The following is a 17,618-nucleotide window of genomic DNA, read 5'->3' as shown; positions in this document are numbered from 1 at the left end:
CATGATATCTACTTATCAAGTTAACTCTCAATTACTCTCTTCAAAATAAAAGAAATAAAGATTTAAAAAAATATATTTTATGTTGGAGTAGGAGTGGCAATGTGGCCCACCTAAAAAATATTTTTTTTCAAAAAGAAATAAAATTTTATTAACTATAAAAAACTTATTTTTGCTACAAAATTAAAATTTTATTCATGTTTCAATTCATTCAATTAAGATAAAAATATAAAGAAACTCAAGTATGAGGTTTGATATAAGGCTTGATTAAAAATAATTAAAGTTTTGTTTTGTATCTATTTTTTCTTTATATGTATGTAAATGTATCAAAGTATCTTATCGAAGTTTTTCTACAAAATATTTTAATGAAGATGACAATTTTTTTAACGAGTACCTTACTAAAATCTCTTCTTTATATTATTTTTTTATTAACAAATTTTAAATATAAGACTTTACTTAAAACTAAATCCAATATCTCTCCAAATATTAATTTCTTTTGATAACTAAAATAATCTAACCTAACTCTTAGCCTACATTGGAGCATTAAATCACCTTACCCAACACATCATTTTAGTGGGTTGATCTATTGAAACTTCCATAAGTTAACTCCATTGTAAATATATTAAAACATAAATAAAACCCAACTTCTCTAAAATGATTATGGGTATTCTTGCGTAGGCTTTTCTTAAAAAAAAAGTCAAAATGAACATTTTTTTCATCCATAAACTAAAATTAACTTATTAACAAGTTAAAAATATTGAAAAAAAAAAACGAGAACTTTTGCAAATAAACTTACAAGCTAATTTAAATTTATATGAAGAAAATTATCCAATTTGTTGTCATTATTTTTGTATCTTAGTGTATGATGGATTGAGCATCCACTCTTGCTTATTCTCTTCCTCGTTGGATAAGAGAATCTTCTCAACATTCCCTAGAGTGGTAAACCTTGGCAGAAAAACAAAAAAGAAAGATCAAACAAAATATGATAAACAAAATAAGATCGAAATATGACATGCTTAGTGAAATTAATATAAAAGATAATCATTTGTTAAAAAAGTGGCATAAGATTGTTAGCATATGTAGCTAATGTTGAGAATGAAACATTGCTACTACGTCTACACGTAATGAGACATATACATAGCAAATTCCTATATATATATATATATATATATATATATATATATATATATATATATATAATTCTCCCTAGTTTCAATAATACCGTTTATAGCATTACCATTTAGCGTTAAGCATTCCTTTACCCTTTTCAATCCTCTTTCTCAATCCATCAACATTGCTCATCACCATCACCCTCATAATCACTTCTCCCAATAATAACAATAATCACAAGCAAGGAAAGACGCAACAATTTGAAAGGCACCACTTTGATCTTGGGACAACGTTGATTTTGACTTCATCCAGGGAGATTTGGCTTTGTGCTTGAGCTATCAAATATTGGTGTCTGTTTTCTCTTTGATGGGTGTTTCCATTGGTTCACAATCACAAAATGGTTCATTGGGTGCCTTCAAGTTCTTAACTAGAAGAAAACAGGTTGATTCTCAACACAGGAATTACACTCAGCCTCCTCTTGCCAAAGAGTTAACGGTTCCTCATCTCATTGCACTTGGTCATTCATTCAATTCCTTTCTCTCTCTCTCTTTTTCTTCAAAATGTCATCTTTAATCATGTTATAATCTTGGTGCATAGGTTGATAACTTGCAATAAATTACAAACTACTGAAAAGAAAAATAATATATTGCTAAAATAATTAGAGTAGTTTTGATTGATTTCAGACTTTACCCACCTTTTTCTTATTTGCAGAATCATATATTCCTTCACTTTTTATTTTATATTTTTATTCTGATTTTCTTTTCCAGTCTACCAAAGTCAAAGAAAATTCCTCTGTGTCATGTTATAATTACTTTTCAATATCACATCAATTTTAAAAGTACATGTTTTACTTTTATAAACCAATTCCAATTTATATAAGAGATTACCGGGGAAAATACATTTTTATTACATTAAAATATATATGATTTTATTATTTTTATGAATAATTAATTAAAAACATTATATAGCTATTATTTTTTCCTTATATAAGGGTAACCTATATTAGTGTGTTTATTTTTGTAATATTTTAGCTTCCAATGAACACAGGTGAATTGTTTTGCAAATGAGTTTGACATTGGTACATGATGATCAGGTGTTGGTTCAACAATTGGTGCAGGAGTGTATGTTCTAGTGGGAGCAGTTGCACGGGAGCATACTGGACCCGCTTTGGCCATTTCTTTTATGATTGCTGGATTAGCAGCTGCTCTTTCTGCCTTTTGCTATGCAGAGTTGGCTAGTCGATGCCCTTCTGCAGGAAGTGCATATCACTATTCATACATTTGTCTTGGAGAAGGGTACTCTATTTTCCATTATCTTTTAACATACTACAACATGTCTAATTGCATCATTCACTGTTAACACCCTTATTTGGTTTATGCTTCCTTTTCTTCTCATATTCATAGATTTCATGGATACTTTTATTTTCAGTGTTGCTTGGTTGATTGGCTGGTCCTTAATATTAGAATATACAATTGGTAGTGCTGCTGTGGCTCGTGGCACAACCCTCAATTTGGTATGTTATTATTATTTCAGTTTTTGAATTTGAGAATTTCTATTGAATGTTTTGCATGGCTTTAGCTTAATTAATTGTGTGAAAAGATTATCTCGGACACTGACTTGAATATGTGTTTAATTAGGCTGCACTTTTTGGTGGTAAGGAGAATTTACCAGTGTTCATAGCGCGTTACCATATTCCTGAAATAGATGTTGTTGTGGACCCATGTGCAGCAATCTTGGTATTACTTGTTACAGGACTCTTATGTCTGGGCATCAAGGAGGTAATTTTCTATTATTACAAGCTTTAATAAATCACAATGACCTATTCAATATTGTTACTTTTATCTTGGAATTAAATTTACTTGGTCTGCCTAACTCCTAAATTAGATTATTATGATTTATAAAAAAACTAAAAACTAACCAAAAAATTTAGTAATAATCAGCTAACAAAGGCTTATTTGTAAATCGTTACACGAATAGACATTTTGTAAAAGAAAGTTACTTAAAATACAGGAATTTATAAAGTATAAAATGTTTTGTTACAAAGAATTATTTGAAAAATTGATGAAATATAGGAGTTTGTATAAGAACATTTCTTCTTTGTATATATGAGTGAGTTTCTTTTCTTTTTGTTCGTCTAAGATACTGTATGGATCCTTTGTATGTGACTGAATTGTGAGCTTTGCAAAATGAACATATTCACCCAGCCCTATTCTTTATTTGTTTTCTAAAGCTAAAATATCCAAAAATTTAGAGTGCTAAATTGCATGCAGAGTGCAGTGGTACAAGGAATAGTGACAACAGTGAATATATGTGCATTGCTTTTTGTCATAGTAGCTGGTGGTTACGTGGGATTCAAGTCTGGTTGGGTTGGATATGATCTTCCTATGGGGTACTTTTTCATTTGACAAAAACTCCTAGTTGGTACTTTAAATTTTTGTTTTGGCATTTCCCCTATGTTGTATGTTTGGTCTCTAGTTACCTAAGACTTGTCTCTTTTGCTTTCACAGACTTTTCCCCTTCGGGTTTGATGGGATACTAGCTGGTTCTGCCACAGTATTCTTTGCATATATAGGCTTTGATGCAGTTGCCAGCACTGCTGAAGAGGTACACGAAGATAGTGTCAGTTTATTGGTTCTGGTTATATTATTTTCAGTCTGCTAAATTTTTTAATAACAAAAAGAAAATCTCGTCTCTTCAAATATCACTAATTCAAGCTACCTACTTTAGTCCCTCACAACATATATTTTATCTGTAGTGAAATACTAATGTTTCTGTTACATATAAGGACTACAAGCAAATAATTTTTTGTAGAAACTAAAAGCATTTTCAGAGAGAAAAATTTATCTAGGCATCAAACCTAGTTTACGATCGACAAATAATTTTGTTCTTTGATCATGTGATCAGAAGTTTAGTCCTGAGAGGTCTGTATGTATAGAAAAACTTTTGTCAGATATCTTTTTCTTGTATGAATCTCAATATTTCGAAAGATTAATCCTTGGCTCCCAACTGAGATAGCTTGAGTTCACCCGAACAAAACTTATTTAACCAAAAAGAAGTAATTATTTCTCCAAAATAATTTATACCAAACATGCAAAAGTATGCATACTTGAGGATGCTCAATTGTTAAACTTGCTGGTAATGTTTCACTTGATGAAACAGGTGAAAAATCCTCAGCGAGATTTACCTCTTGGTATTGGAGGTGCATTGTTTCTTTGCTCTGGGATATATATGATGGTGTCCATTGTTGTAGTTGGTTTAGTACCTTATTATGCAATTGATCCGGATACCCCAATATCTTCTGCATTTGCTGAACAAGGAATGCACTGGGCAGCGTAAGTTTAGACATTAGAATTTTGCATCTGATTCTTCATCAAGTTTTAGTGGCTTAATCTATGTACATGTTACCATAGACAAGTTTCTTGTTTGTGATTGCAGTTACATTATAAATGCTGGTGCTTTCACAGCTCTCTGCTCAGCACTGTTGGGTGGGATACTTCCTCAGGTAAATTAATGTAAACCCGGGTGGGCTTTGTCACCTCTGAAATTGTTTATTCTCTTATTTTTCTACTGTGAATTTAATATATTTAATATGTGCTTTCTCTTTATTAGGTGGAAGTTGTTCTCCTTTATCTTTTTTAATATATGGTTAAAATTATAAGCTACTGAAGCACTTTAAATTATCACTTCTATGGGTAAATATAAATCTTCGTTGATTTGAGATGTCTAAGGTTTGTGTTAAACACACAGCAAACTCTATATTCTCATATTAATGATGTACCTAACAAGACAAATTTACACATCTTTTTGTGTATGAGCTCTGTTTTAGTTTGAGAGGTAAAATGGTATTTGTACATAGTAGTGCTTGTGGGTCTTAATTTGGGATTTATGTAATTTAATTATTTCGAGGAGTTAACAAGTTCCCTTGGAGTACTGGTTAAGAAATCAAAAGTGGAAGTTCGTGGAAAATGTTATCAATGCACCTCTATGATTTCCAAGGCACCCTTACTGTGATTTTCATTAAAATTTTATATTTATTGATACTTTAACCAGTGCCTGATTGCAAGACCCTTATTTTTATTAGCCAATAAGCTTGATTCTTAAGAGAATTATGTAATGGACTAGAAGACCTAGGTGCAGTGTACTGAATTTCATTCGAATCATTGTATTCAAATATATATGTTGCATTTCTTTTGTGCTTCATGCTATCATTGCTTGTTCCAGCAGTTATCACAAACTTTGTCCCATTTTTTCTTCTTAAGTATTCAATTTGGGGCAAAATTATCATTGTGTTTTGTTAAATGTTTCTCAGCCACGAATTTTGATGTCTATGGCAAGGGATGGACTGCTGCCACCTTTTTGTGCTGATATAAATAAGAAGACTCAGGTTCCTGTTAAGGGCACAATAGCTACTGGCATTGTGGCCGCAGGCTTGGCATTTTCTATGGAAGTCTCTGAACTGGCAGGGATGGTAAGCCTTCAACTTGTTTGCTACAAGTTTTAGATTCATTGTATACAAATTTCATTATTACATGAAATAGTGCGTCATAGCAAATAACATTCCTCTAATAACACTCTTTAAATACCATCATCATTATTGGTGTACTCTCTAAAAGTCAACACTCTCCTTGAATAGTGAGGTAACTAAATTTACTTTGGTTCAATTCACAAAAATTTCCCCATAAGCACACAAGAAGGTGAAATATTGAGTTTTTGCAAAAGCTAAAATCAACTTATCACCTTACTTTGATCGAGTTTTTATATAATTTAAGTGCATAAGGATTGCCCCACTATTGGCTTGGTTTATATAACATGTTGAGTAACCCTTTTAGTTGATCTAAGATATGCTCTAAAACCATCTTACAAAGTAACTTGGACCTAACTCAACCCTACAAAGGATTGCCCCTCATGTGTACAACACTGTTGGGCTTGGTAAGTGTATAAAATGGTGAATGACCCCTTTAATGAATCTAGGATAAGCTCTAATATCATCTTACAAAGTAGCTTTAGCCTAATTCAATTGTACAAAACTAGTTTGTAAGATTCACTTCTCTTTCATACTATTTGGTACTATCTCTAGTTAAAGTGGGAGTTGATTTTTTCCAATATGGCTAGAATTTTTTTTCTCTTTTGTGATTCCGTACTCTTTTGAAATTATGAAGTAATCCCAAGGTCGTTCTAATACCCTGTATAGTATGTAAATGTCGATAGCTGTACTAATATGTACATAACTTTTCTCCTGCAGGTTAGTGTGGGTACACTTTTAGCATTTACCATGGTGGCAATGTCTGTGTTGATCCTAAGATATATCCCTCCAAATGAAGTCCCACTGCCTCCATCTCTCAAGGATTCAATTGCTTCAGTGTTGAAGCGGTGTAGTTTGAGCAGTTCAGATACAAATGTGGGAGATGTAGATGCTAATACTTCTGACCACAGAAAGCCTTTGATTGTTAAGGAGGATGTTTCAATTGATTTTACTAAACATTTTGCTGGAGGAAACCGTGAGTTATCACTTTCCTTCTCCTTTACCAATATTTTTGATACATAATATAATTTGTGTTCATTATATATAATCTATGTCGCTAAAGAAACTAACACTGACTCAGTTGTTATTATCGTTCTGTCATTTGGCATATGTTGATTTTTTCCTTCATATATTTATTTATTTTGGGTACAGATATAGCAGAACCTGAAAGGCGAAAAGTTATTGGGTGGATCATATCATTCATATGCTTAGGGGCGTTTGTCCTTACATATGCAGCTTCAGATTTCACTGTTCTTAGGTTAGTCTACTTGCAGATTATGTAGCTTTTCTCAAGCTTCACATGCAATGGAAATTTCTTAATACATAATCAAGGATTCAAGATCCCTAAATAGTTTGGTGGTTGGTTTGAAATGAAAGGAAATGGGCTATTAAGGACTAGGCCTTATCCTTTGAGAACTGAAGAGGTTTGAAAATACTATTACAGGATAATCCCTTCAATAAATTCATGCACTTCATCAGTTTTTTTCATGTCATTTAAGGATTGCATGATGTTCCCAGTTTTTTGAGCATTTTTTTATGCTATTGCCAGTTCTGTTCGCTTTGCATTGTGTGGAGTTGGAGGTGCTATTCTTTTGTGTGGTTATGCTTTCCTAACCAGAATAGATCAGGATGATGCAAGACATAACTTTGGGCACACGGGAGGTATATCTTACCACCATGTCCTTGTGTTACATAAATCTATGAGTGGTGTTGGTTATCTTATTCCTTTCAACTAATGCAGAGGTGCATATCTTCTAGTGCCACACAGATGGAGTGTATTGAACAAGTGTTGTATATAATTATAATAAACAATAAAAAATAGGTTGGTGATTAATTCTTTTCAGTTTAAGAGAGATAACTCAATCATTAATCTTTTTTCAGGTTTTATTTGTCCATTTGTGCCACTGCTTCCCATAGCTTGCATTCTCATCAATTGCTACTTACTTGTTAATCTTGGGTAAGCATTAATACTTAATTTGTTATACTTTTGGCTAACCAAACTCGCTTTTCAAATGTATTTTTTTATATCTGGCTGTGTGTGGAGATCTTGAAATGGATGGAAGTCGTTTGATTTCAAGACTAATAACTTAGAATTTTATGGTTATTTAATGAAGTTAATATCAGAATATATCTAGTATTCTCTTTCTCCTATGCCTGCCTTAATAGTGACACAATTTCACCTTCATTCTAGTAAATAGTAGAATGGCAGGAACGCTAATTGAATAGAAACAGATAGTTTTGTGTGATAATTGGAAAAGCTCTTGTTCAGTTTCTCTTAGAACTATCCTTCCACCCTGGTTCATATTTGTTGTTTAGAACAAGGTGTTCAAATGGTTGTGGTCATAATTTAATGGCGATACTAGATATTGCAGAAATTTAGAATGAATGTGACCGAAATTGCCCAGAAAACTTAAGTTGTGGCCGAAATTACAACTGTGGACCATTATTTCTGGTTTGTAAAATTGAATGTTTGTGCCGTAGAATAAACTGTCTAATTGAACCAACATTCTAGAATAATAGAGAAGAGTAACATGGACAAAACTGCTGAGATATCTCCAATGTATTTTGCGGAATCAGCACTTATATGTTGAAACTTTGTCAATTGAATTGCATGTTTTCTCTAATTCTTCCTCATCTTTGTTTCAGATATGGTACATGGCTGCGTGTTTCTATATGGCTGGGAACAGGACTACTAGTTTATGTGTTTTATGGCCGAACTCATAGCTTTCTGAAAGATGCAATTTATGTGCCAGCAAAGCAAGTGGATGAAATTTACCAAACTTATAGAAGCTCTGTTTCTTAATTAGTTCTGCAAACTGAACTAGGTTGAATCTGTGTGTGGAGATTGCTTCCATCTCAAGCCAAAAAAAAAAACACTGCAGCTCCCCCAATTGAACACCTAATCCCTGCACAGGAAGTGCCTCTCAAGCTTAGGCTCGTGTAGTCAACAAGTTTTCAGAAAAATATGGATACAAGGCTTCTAGAAGAAAACTAATATCAATTGTCTTTTTTAATTCTTAGATGTTTCTCTTTGTACATGTGTCTTGTATTTATTTTGTCTTTTTTTATTTTAACATTTAGTGACTCTTCGTTTTACATTGTATCTCTTTAGCTAGACTTAGAATGTGTGTATTGTTTGTATATATTCAAACATTTTACTTTAATTTATGTAAAGAAAAAACAAATAAAAGAAATATTTTTTCTCATGTCCTTTATCTTCTTTTTTTTTTTTCTTTTTTGTTCATCTCATCTCGGGTCTTTATATTAGTGTCATATGGTATGCATTAAATTATGTCTCATTTATTCCCCATGTATATATTGAACTTTGTAGTTTAAATCTCTCAAATATTTATTCTTTTTGCCTGAGACACACATTTAGTATAACCAACCTTTTAAGTAAACCTATTTCTCTGTAAATTTTCAGTAGTAGAATGATTTCACAGAGGCACTTGCGTTGATCCTCATATAGTTACATCATGTTCGGAAAAACTGGTTATTGATTGAGTCGATATATTGGTTGATTGATGAGTTACTAGTTATTGAAGTAGATCAGTGCTTAAACCATATAAACCAATGTAACTAGTATAAAGTTATATAATAATATATATTATTTGCGGGCACAGTAATATTTATTAGTCTTGGGTAAATTGGTGGGCAGAGTAAACGTACAGATAAATGTATAGCATGACAGTGCTTGAAAAAAGCATAGCAAATATAAAATCTAACAAAAAAGATGGTTGAACAACTGCGTGATGACCTGTGACAAAGTTTCTGTATACAGAGTAAATTTTCGTAATTTGATCCACAGTCAAAAGTGCAGTGTTTCGAAAGGGCGAAGTATGAACATGATGTGGGTGTCAAGTGCGAGAGGAGGGGGGCACCAATATGAATGTGAAAGTGAGTGAGGAGGGGGCCACCTATATGCATGTGAACAACTGCAATACGAATGTCTTCTAAATTAGTTTACACATTAGTTGGAGGTGACATTTGTAGAACTTTATGCAAAGTAAATAAATTTTCAAATTTAACCCTCATTCAAGTGAAGTGTGTTCTGAATTGAACAATTTGGAGGAGTAAAGATACATTAAAGCAGAAGTACATAGTCTAATAGGCAAGCATAAGTACATAATCTAATAAAGAACTACAACTACAAAGTCTAATAAACAAGCAGAAGTACATAGTCTAATAAGCAAGGTCAAATTAATGTTGTGAAGGAAATTCGTCCAACATTGACGTCGAAGGCATCATCTTAACTGTCATGATTTTCTTCTGAATGTGCTGCGAAAACAGTTTCGTCACCAGGCCATTGAACCAAATGGTTAAATTCTTCAGCGCTGGGCCAAACCGATGTGCTTTGACCCGAGTGGTGTAAAGCATATGAGTGGAAGGACCCATTAAGGCTGACCATTGCTCTGTAGTTTGCTGCTTGTTGATGTTGAACATGTTTCATGTGAGACTCTAAATTTTTCATGTAATCAAGCATACTCATGTCAGGAACCGTGGGTGAAGGCAACTGGTTTACTGGGTGTACCACTGCTTCGTCTTGACGTTCTTGACTTTGTTGTCTTTGTGATTGTTGTTAGTCATTGTTTGAGCATTTCCTCTCTATGAATTTTTTGTCATTATATCGAACCTTATTGTTCACAATCGATTTTGTATGACTACTTTCCTGAGTTGTCATTATATCCTACAAAACATATTAATTGAACAATGAATACGTCATTCAAAACTCAACAACAATGAAACAACATCAATCTTTAAAAAATAAAACAATTCAGAGATAATGTACTCTGTAAATGTGCTTGTGCAAGAGATTGACTTTGGGTCAACACAAGACACATAATAGGGACAAACAACTTAGATTATTCCCCACCCCACCCCAACCAATAACAACACAAACCTAAGTGAAGTGAATTTTGTGGTTACTTCACACTACCTTACATTCATGACCTCTAAACACCTGATTTAACTCGCTTTCTCCCCCACCTCATGCCCCACCCCAACCAACATGAACACTATTACTCTCTTTTTACCTTTCTTATCCATGTCAAGATTAAACAATTTCCTTAAAAATTTTGGTACCTCATCAACCTAACATTCCAAAGAAAGACTCTACATTATTTACACCAAGACACATATATGCAATAATCACTCACAGAATTATTTATCCAAAGAATCACTCTGCATTATTTTTACACCAAGACACATATATGCAATAATCACTCACGGGATTATCTATCCAAAGAAAGACTCTGCATTATTTATACATCAAGACACATATATGCAATAGTCACTCCCAGAACTATCTATATATAGTATGAGTATGTAGTGACCTCTCTCTCTTTGTCTATATACTCAACCGTGACTGAATTCACAATATCATAACTTCAGAAAATACCTATTTTGGAGAAAAAAATACTAAAAAACCATGCATACTTACACAAACTAAGTACATGAAAATATATACTTTTACCAATATATTCCACAAAAAATCAAGTCATACTCCAAAAAAATAAGCAAATAGTAAACACATACAACTATGATCACATCAGATGTAGTTCTTTGTATATTCTAATTATAATTAATTCTTCTTCTTTGTGCATCCTAACATACTACTACCAAATAAAATACTACAATAACAGACCCACCAAGTAACCCCAACATGAAATACAAGAATATATTGTCTTAAGTGTGTGCAAAAAATTGACTTTGGGTCATACAAGGTTCACCACAAGGCAAATAACAGATCACCCAAAAAAAATCACACAACATCAGTGTTTCACTTAATAAACCAATGAATAAAAAATGTATTACCTTTGGTCATCAATAGCACCACCCAACCACCGTGAAAAGAGGATATGAAAGAGGAGAGCGTCACCCAACAATAGCGCCACCCAACCCCCAACCACCGTTAAAAGAGATGCACCCACGATGACGACGACGAACACTAAAAGAGAAAACTTGAGGAGAAGGTGAAAAAGGATGTGGAGGAGAAGAGCACGAAACTAATAGTGAAAGAGGAATGATGCAGCTAAAGCTCCAATTTCTTATAACATAATTTCACAGTTGTACCTAAGCACCCAAATGTTAAACCATTTCAAAATATTGTTATAAACCCCACAACAGAAATAAAATATTATTATTTTTGCCACATGCGCATGCTGAGCAACTCCTTTAGAGTTGTCCAAATATGGGGACTCAAAAATGTAATTTAAAATTTTTTTGTTGACTCGAAGAAGCGATTTACCAGTTCAATTCGATACTCAGTTGCTTACATCGCTGAGTTCGTAACAGCACCAATTGAAAGATAGTTGTAGATCTGATAAGGTGAATCTAACATTTACTAAAATTGTTACATCAAAGTCTTCTATGTGGTAACATCAATTTAATTAAATGATCTCTCGGAAGACTATTGTATCCTAGGTTTCTATAAAAAGTTTCTTTGTTTGGTTGAGATTTTGGCATGCACCCCGTGGTTTTTAACCTCAACCCGATATTTGTATAAAATGATTAAAGAAAATTAGTTTTTAAACAAGAGAGAAAGTGTGTTAAAATATATTTCAAATTTGATATTTCTTGATTTGGATTTCTATAACATTTTTTAATTTCAGAATTTTTTTCAAAATTTTCAAAATCTCTTTCCTGTCATTTTTAGTTTTATTTACTGGAATGTATGTATTTTTTATATTCTGAAATTGTTTTTTCAAAACTGAATTTTGGTTTTTCAATTTTATTCTAAAATTTCATTTCTATAACAAAAAATCTATTCTAAATACAAAAAATTATTCTGAATTTTCTTTTTTAAAATATATATTTTCTAATTCTGAATTTTCAATTCCAAAAAACAATTTTAAAAATTCAAAAATTGATAGTACAGGTCAAAACTCATCGGGTGCGATTTTTTGGTTAAAAGCATTCATTACAAAAGAATAAAAATTACTTATTACTGTCCACATGAATATCACAAATAAATTCTATTTTGACTTTCAATAAGATTATCTTATAACCTATTATTAGGATGAACTGCTATGTTTTAAGTCCAAAAGGTTTATTTGCATTAAATATTTATTATTATTACTTATTTTATGCATTAATATAGGTTTAATTGTTTTTATATATTGACATTATTTTTCATATACACTCACGCGAGTTACGATAGTTACAATATTTTATCTCTTTTCTGATACTCAACTCTAGTTTACCAACATTGGTTAAGCCAGCCGCTATAATTGAACAAATTTTCTTTGTAACTGAGTTTTTCTAACTAATACATATAGAGATTGTGAATGTGAGTGTTGATGATATATTTAGTCAATAAATACTCTACCCAGTTAAAAACCCTTATAGATCATCACAAGCAAGACTAAGGTACTTTGATAATAAAGTTCTTAGTGTCTGAATATGTTGAGCCCTCCTTATAATAAAATTTTCATTTAGACTTCAATCTTCGTTCTGGCCTTAAAAATATATTTGAGAATTCACGGATTCAAGTCCCCAGAGCATACCATGCCCGTATCCCTTTCTTCTCCAAATGCCTAAAATGTACATGCAGTTAACGAAGGCTGTAAAGATAAATACACACTTAAATTCAACTATAACATAGACCTCTACAACAACGTTTTCAAGGTAATAAATTGGTTACTTAAAAATGAGATGCTTGGTCATAGGATCATCCGATGGACATAGTAAACATCAAAATTTTGAGACTACAACACCCACTAATTCATTTTATCGATTAGTTCGTTGATGAGATCCTCACGGTTCCCTGTGTCTCCACCCTCCTTGTATAGGGTTTTTGATCCTTTCAATCCTTCAGCTGGCTTGTTGAGCACAAAGGGCCACATAAATTTGACAACTTCCTTAAAGTGGGGACCGGCATTATATATCTGATGCACCATGTCCTCTAGACAGACAACACCAAACTTTCCTAATTCCTGCATGGGAAAAATTGGAACAATCACAAATGCAATTAGGGAGAAAAGATAAATGATAACCAGGAATCCAGGAACACCATATATTACCTGATCAATAATGTTATTATCTGTCAAGGGAACTTTCCGCCCATCCATCCTTGCAAGTCCTTTCTTGTAAATCAGCTCCTTTATGTTTTTAAGGTTTGGATATCTTCAAAAGACACATTCACAAAAAAAAAAAATCCTTAGCAAGTGGCAAGTGATCTTCTTTCCTTTATCAACGAACACAGCATATACAGGAAATAAACATAAAAATAAATAACAAAACAAGGTTTTGAAAGCATTCCACATTCGGTGAAATACACTTGCCAAATGACATGCAAACAGATTTATTTGTCGGGTTGGTACATAATCAACATGCTTAGGGCATTTTCCTTTCTCAGATAACTTGTAGGCATCTACTATAAGCATCTTTAACTCAAATATTAACAGTCTGTTCAGATAAACAACTTAATAAAGGCTTATTGAACAAGAACTTTGTTTGGATATTATAAGCATTCCACAAGTATTATATCACAAGATAAATGTAAATAAATCCATCCAAACGGACACTAAAACTTAGTTTGCCCATTCCACAATCAATACATGTAAATCCCAGACTTCCCCGCTTTCCTTTCAACCTTCATACGTCCTAAAAACCTGCCTAGTAACTCGCTAACACCAAAAACATAAAGCACAAAATCATGAGCATAAATTAATGTCATACCCATAGGTCACAAATGGTTCCACCCTCTGCAGCTTGGCCATTATTCCCTCACTTGGCTTCACAAAAACAGCACTGAACATACTCCTCAAACCCAAGCTGTATAACACCTTCCTTGTCCTTGGATGCATGTCCTTTTTCCTAAGCAAACCACAAGTAACAGATGTCATCACTTATTCAATTCACAATTCCAAAAGCATCAAACATCCAAGAAAAAAAAAGGTTTAGCTACCTATTTGGTCCCAGCATAATCTTTATAATTTAGTCTCTACACTCAGAAACTACTCATTTTAGTCTCTACACATACACTTTTCTATTCGTTTTAGTTTTAGTCCCTACACGTAAAACTTTTAATCTTTACACCTCGCACGTTCATTTATTATCAGTTTTACTCCCTCCAATTTAGGAGGGCAGGGACTAAAACAGATTGAAAAATGCGTACAAAGGAACTAAAACGGGCACTTTCTGAGTGCATGGACTAAAACCAAAAAATATTGTAAATATATAGGAGGCAAAGAGCAATTAAGCTAAAAAGAAAAACAAGGAACTGTACCTACCCCTGTATGCGAATGATTATCAATACGTTGGAGTTAGCATGAGGAACTTTCCTCTTCACCCTCCGTTTCATCCTAAGGAGGTCCACTTCCTATAAACACACCAAAAGCATTAGGTTTTGCATTAGGTTCAGGTAAACGAGTGACGAGTAGTTCGTTAGTTAGTTACCTGGTTGCGATACTCATGAATGAAATCCTCGGGCTTCTTGATGGACTGAAAACTCTTGTGCTGGAATTGCTCTTTCTTTCTCAATGCCCATGCTTCCCTGCTTTTCCGCTTCTTCAGTATAACCTCGGGGATGTAATTCAGAGGTTTTGGATCCTCTTCTGCCATATCTGCACACAAACAATGAGCAGGTGGCAAGCTTAGGGTTATGAAAGCATAGAGAGGGAGAGATAAGAGTTTAGGAGCGAGAGAGAACCTGACGGAGACGATGTCTTTCTAGCGGCGGAGAACGGCGGCGACAAATCACGAATCTGAAGCCCTAACGTATGTATAGTATTTTGTTTCGATGTTATATAGTGCTGATTTTTTTTTCATTCATATCTTTCTTAATTTCATTTTGATTGTGACTTTTGTTGGGCTCGACTTTGAGGGCCGCTTCTTCCTGCACCTCCCCATGTTATTGTGCCATCTACATAATTTTTTTATATTTCAAAAATATTTTTTTGTAAAAAAGTTTAAGTGTAATTTATATTCTGGATTATATAATATAAATTACTTTCTAAATTTATAGTTAACTTTCAATTATTTAATTTGAAAGTTTTTTTTTTCAAATTCGTGATTAGCTTCCAAATTACATAATTCAGAAGTCTTTTTTAAATTTGAAAACAGTTTACGGATTATGTAATCTAGATATATCACAATTATATAATCCAGAAACTAATCTCATATTTAGAAAAAAAATTGAATTATATAATTTGAAATACTATTTTTTTAAATATATTTTGAATTATTCCTAAATTATTTTCAGATATAATATTAACTTCAGGATTATGTAATTTATAATATTTTTTTTTCCGGATTCTATAAATTTGGAGATGACTTCGGATCCAAAAATATCTTTAAGATTATGTAATCCATGTGTTTTAAAAATATGAAAGGCACTCAAATCAGTGATAAACCAGTGCAAGAAAAAGAGTGGAGGTCATCAGGGTGCTGGGTGAGATAAAATGGAATAGTGTGGAAATTTAAAGGTTACTGAAAGAATGTACGGAGTCAAATCTCTGCAATCTACATCCGCATAAATTTAAGCGGCACTTTTTAAGATAAGGGAAAGGAGAAAATTACCCTTATTTACGTTTTCGTGTCTATATATCCGTATTTTTATTTTTATTATTTATATATATTTATATTTAATATTAAAATTCGAATAAATAATGTTATTATTTCCACATTTATATTCATAATATAAATTTATAATACATTATGAATAAAAAATATCATTATTATTATTATCGTAAAATTATTATTTCTCTCTCTAATTTTCTCTTTTTTTCTTATTAATTTTTTATAATATATCAGTTTTTCACAAAATATGGAAAGTATGGTAAAAAAAAGGTGGAAAGGAGGTACGTGAAAGGAATGAGAGAGAAAGTGAGAAGTAGGGTAAGTGATTTATGTGTAATGGAGAATTATAAAAATTATTTTTTAAATAAATTTTAAAACTGTTACAATAATGGAGAATAATTAGGAATAATAAATGTGCACTTCTCAAACAGTTTTTTCAAATTTAATATTAACTATTTTTTTAGTTTTAAATTTAAGTAATTATAAAATGACGAAATAACCAAAATAAAATATTGATATAAAAATAAAATATAAGAAACAAATAACAAATAATTGTAAGACATAACATATAAGAAACAATAATAATAATTAAACAAAATATATGCTCTAATAATTGCTTATTTTGGGCCTAAGAATATCATATTTTATATTAAATTAAAATTCTAACCATTTAAATAAGAAAAATAAATATAAGTACTACAGAAGAATAATTAATATACTTAATATGTAGATAAAAATGATGACCATGACAAAACAATAATTAAAGATGAGATGTGAGCAACTGATGTTCTAGTTGACATATTTTTGTCGTAACAATATTATATTCAAATGTCAACCATTTAAATAACAATTTGTTATACAGTTTAGTACACATGATTTGAAGAATAAGTATAAGGTAATTGACATACCTGTAAAGTTTATTGAAACAAACAATCTTACCTAAAATATTCAGAAAAAAAAATTATTATATCAGTTATAAATAAATAAAAAACTGATTAAAGTAACATAATATATATATATATAAATGTATTGAAGTCTAAGAAATTATTTTAACTCCAAAATTAAGCATACCTGAAACATTGTGTCCTGTGATGAAACCAAAACATTACACAAAGAAATTTTAAAAAATAATTCTACTAATACATCAAAATATGTTCTCAATAGAAATTAAATAATATGTACACAGTAACGAATAGAAACTAAAATTGTCCAAGTACGGCTAATAATACATTAAAATTACTTCCTTTTCAATCTTGATATTTGTCCTTAATGTCTTCAATGAGATATGATCATCCAGTCTGTAGCCCTTAATAGAATTTCACTCCATAAATCAATAGTTTCACATTGCCTTTCAAGAGCCTTATTTGACAATTTATTAACAATATTGGGATATTAAGTACAAAAATTGATAGACGAAATTTGTAATAGTAAGAATAAATTATGTAAATTAATAATTTAAGTAAGCAAT

General features: G+C 31.8%; 2 protein-coding genes across 2 annotated transcripts; one reads left to right on the top strand and one right to left on the bottom strand.

Annotated features, from left to right (window-relative positions):
• Window positions 1-1,200: 1,200 nt before the first annotated feature.
• Window positions 1,201-8,834, top strand: LOC137813826 (cationic amino acid transporter 2, vacuolar-like). Its single transcript, XM_068616268.1, has 14 exons — window positions 1,201-1,624; window positions 2,201-2,402; window positions 2,536-2,620; window positions 2,745-2,885; window positions 3,378-3,496; window positions 3,615-3,711; window positions 4,267-4,439; window positions 4,543-4,609; window positions 5,417-5,575; window positions 6,350-6,605; window positions 6,782-6,887; window positions 7,179-7,291; window positions 7,511-7,586; window positions 8,276-8,834. The coding sequence occupies exons 1-14, from the start codon at window positions 1,474-1,476 to the stop codon at window positions 8,430-8,432; spliced, it is 1,902 nt and encodes a 633-aa protein (XP_068472369.1). The 5' UTR covers window positions 1,201-1,473; the 3' UTR covers window positions 8,433-8,834.
• Window positions 8,835-13,192: 4,358 nt separating this feature from the next.
• On the bottom strand, window positions 13,193-15,410 carry LOC137813824 (large ribosomal subunit protein uL30z). Its single transcript, XM_068616267.1, has 6 exons — window positions 15,282-15,410; window positions 15,029-15,195; window positions 14,863-14,951; window positions 14,309-14,446; window positions 13,651-13,753; window positions 13,193-13,563 (listed from the first exon to the last, which is right to left on the bottom strand). Exons 2-6 carry the CDS (start codon window positions 15,191-15,193, stop codon window positions 13,348-13,350), a joined length of 711 nt encoding a protein of 236 aa, XP_068472368.1. The 5' UTR covers window positions 15,194-15,195; window positions 15,282-15,410; the 3' UTR covers window positions 13,193-13,347.
• Window positions 15,411-17,618: the final 2,208 nt, after the last annotated feature.

Source organism: Phaseolus vulgaris, chromosome 1, assembly GCF_000499845.2.
Source record: "Phaseolus vulgaris cultivar G19833 chromosome 1, P. vulgaris v2.0, whole genome shotgun sequence".
Taxonomy (NCBI): Eukaryota; Viridiplantae; Streptophyta; class Magnoliopsida; order Fabales; family Fabaceae; genus Phaseolus; species Phaseolus vulgaris.
Note: the sequence above shows the minus strand (reverse complement) of the source record. Positions and strands in the feature narration are given on the sequence as shown.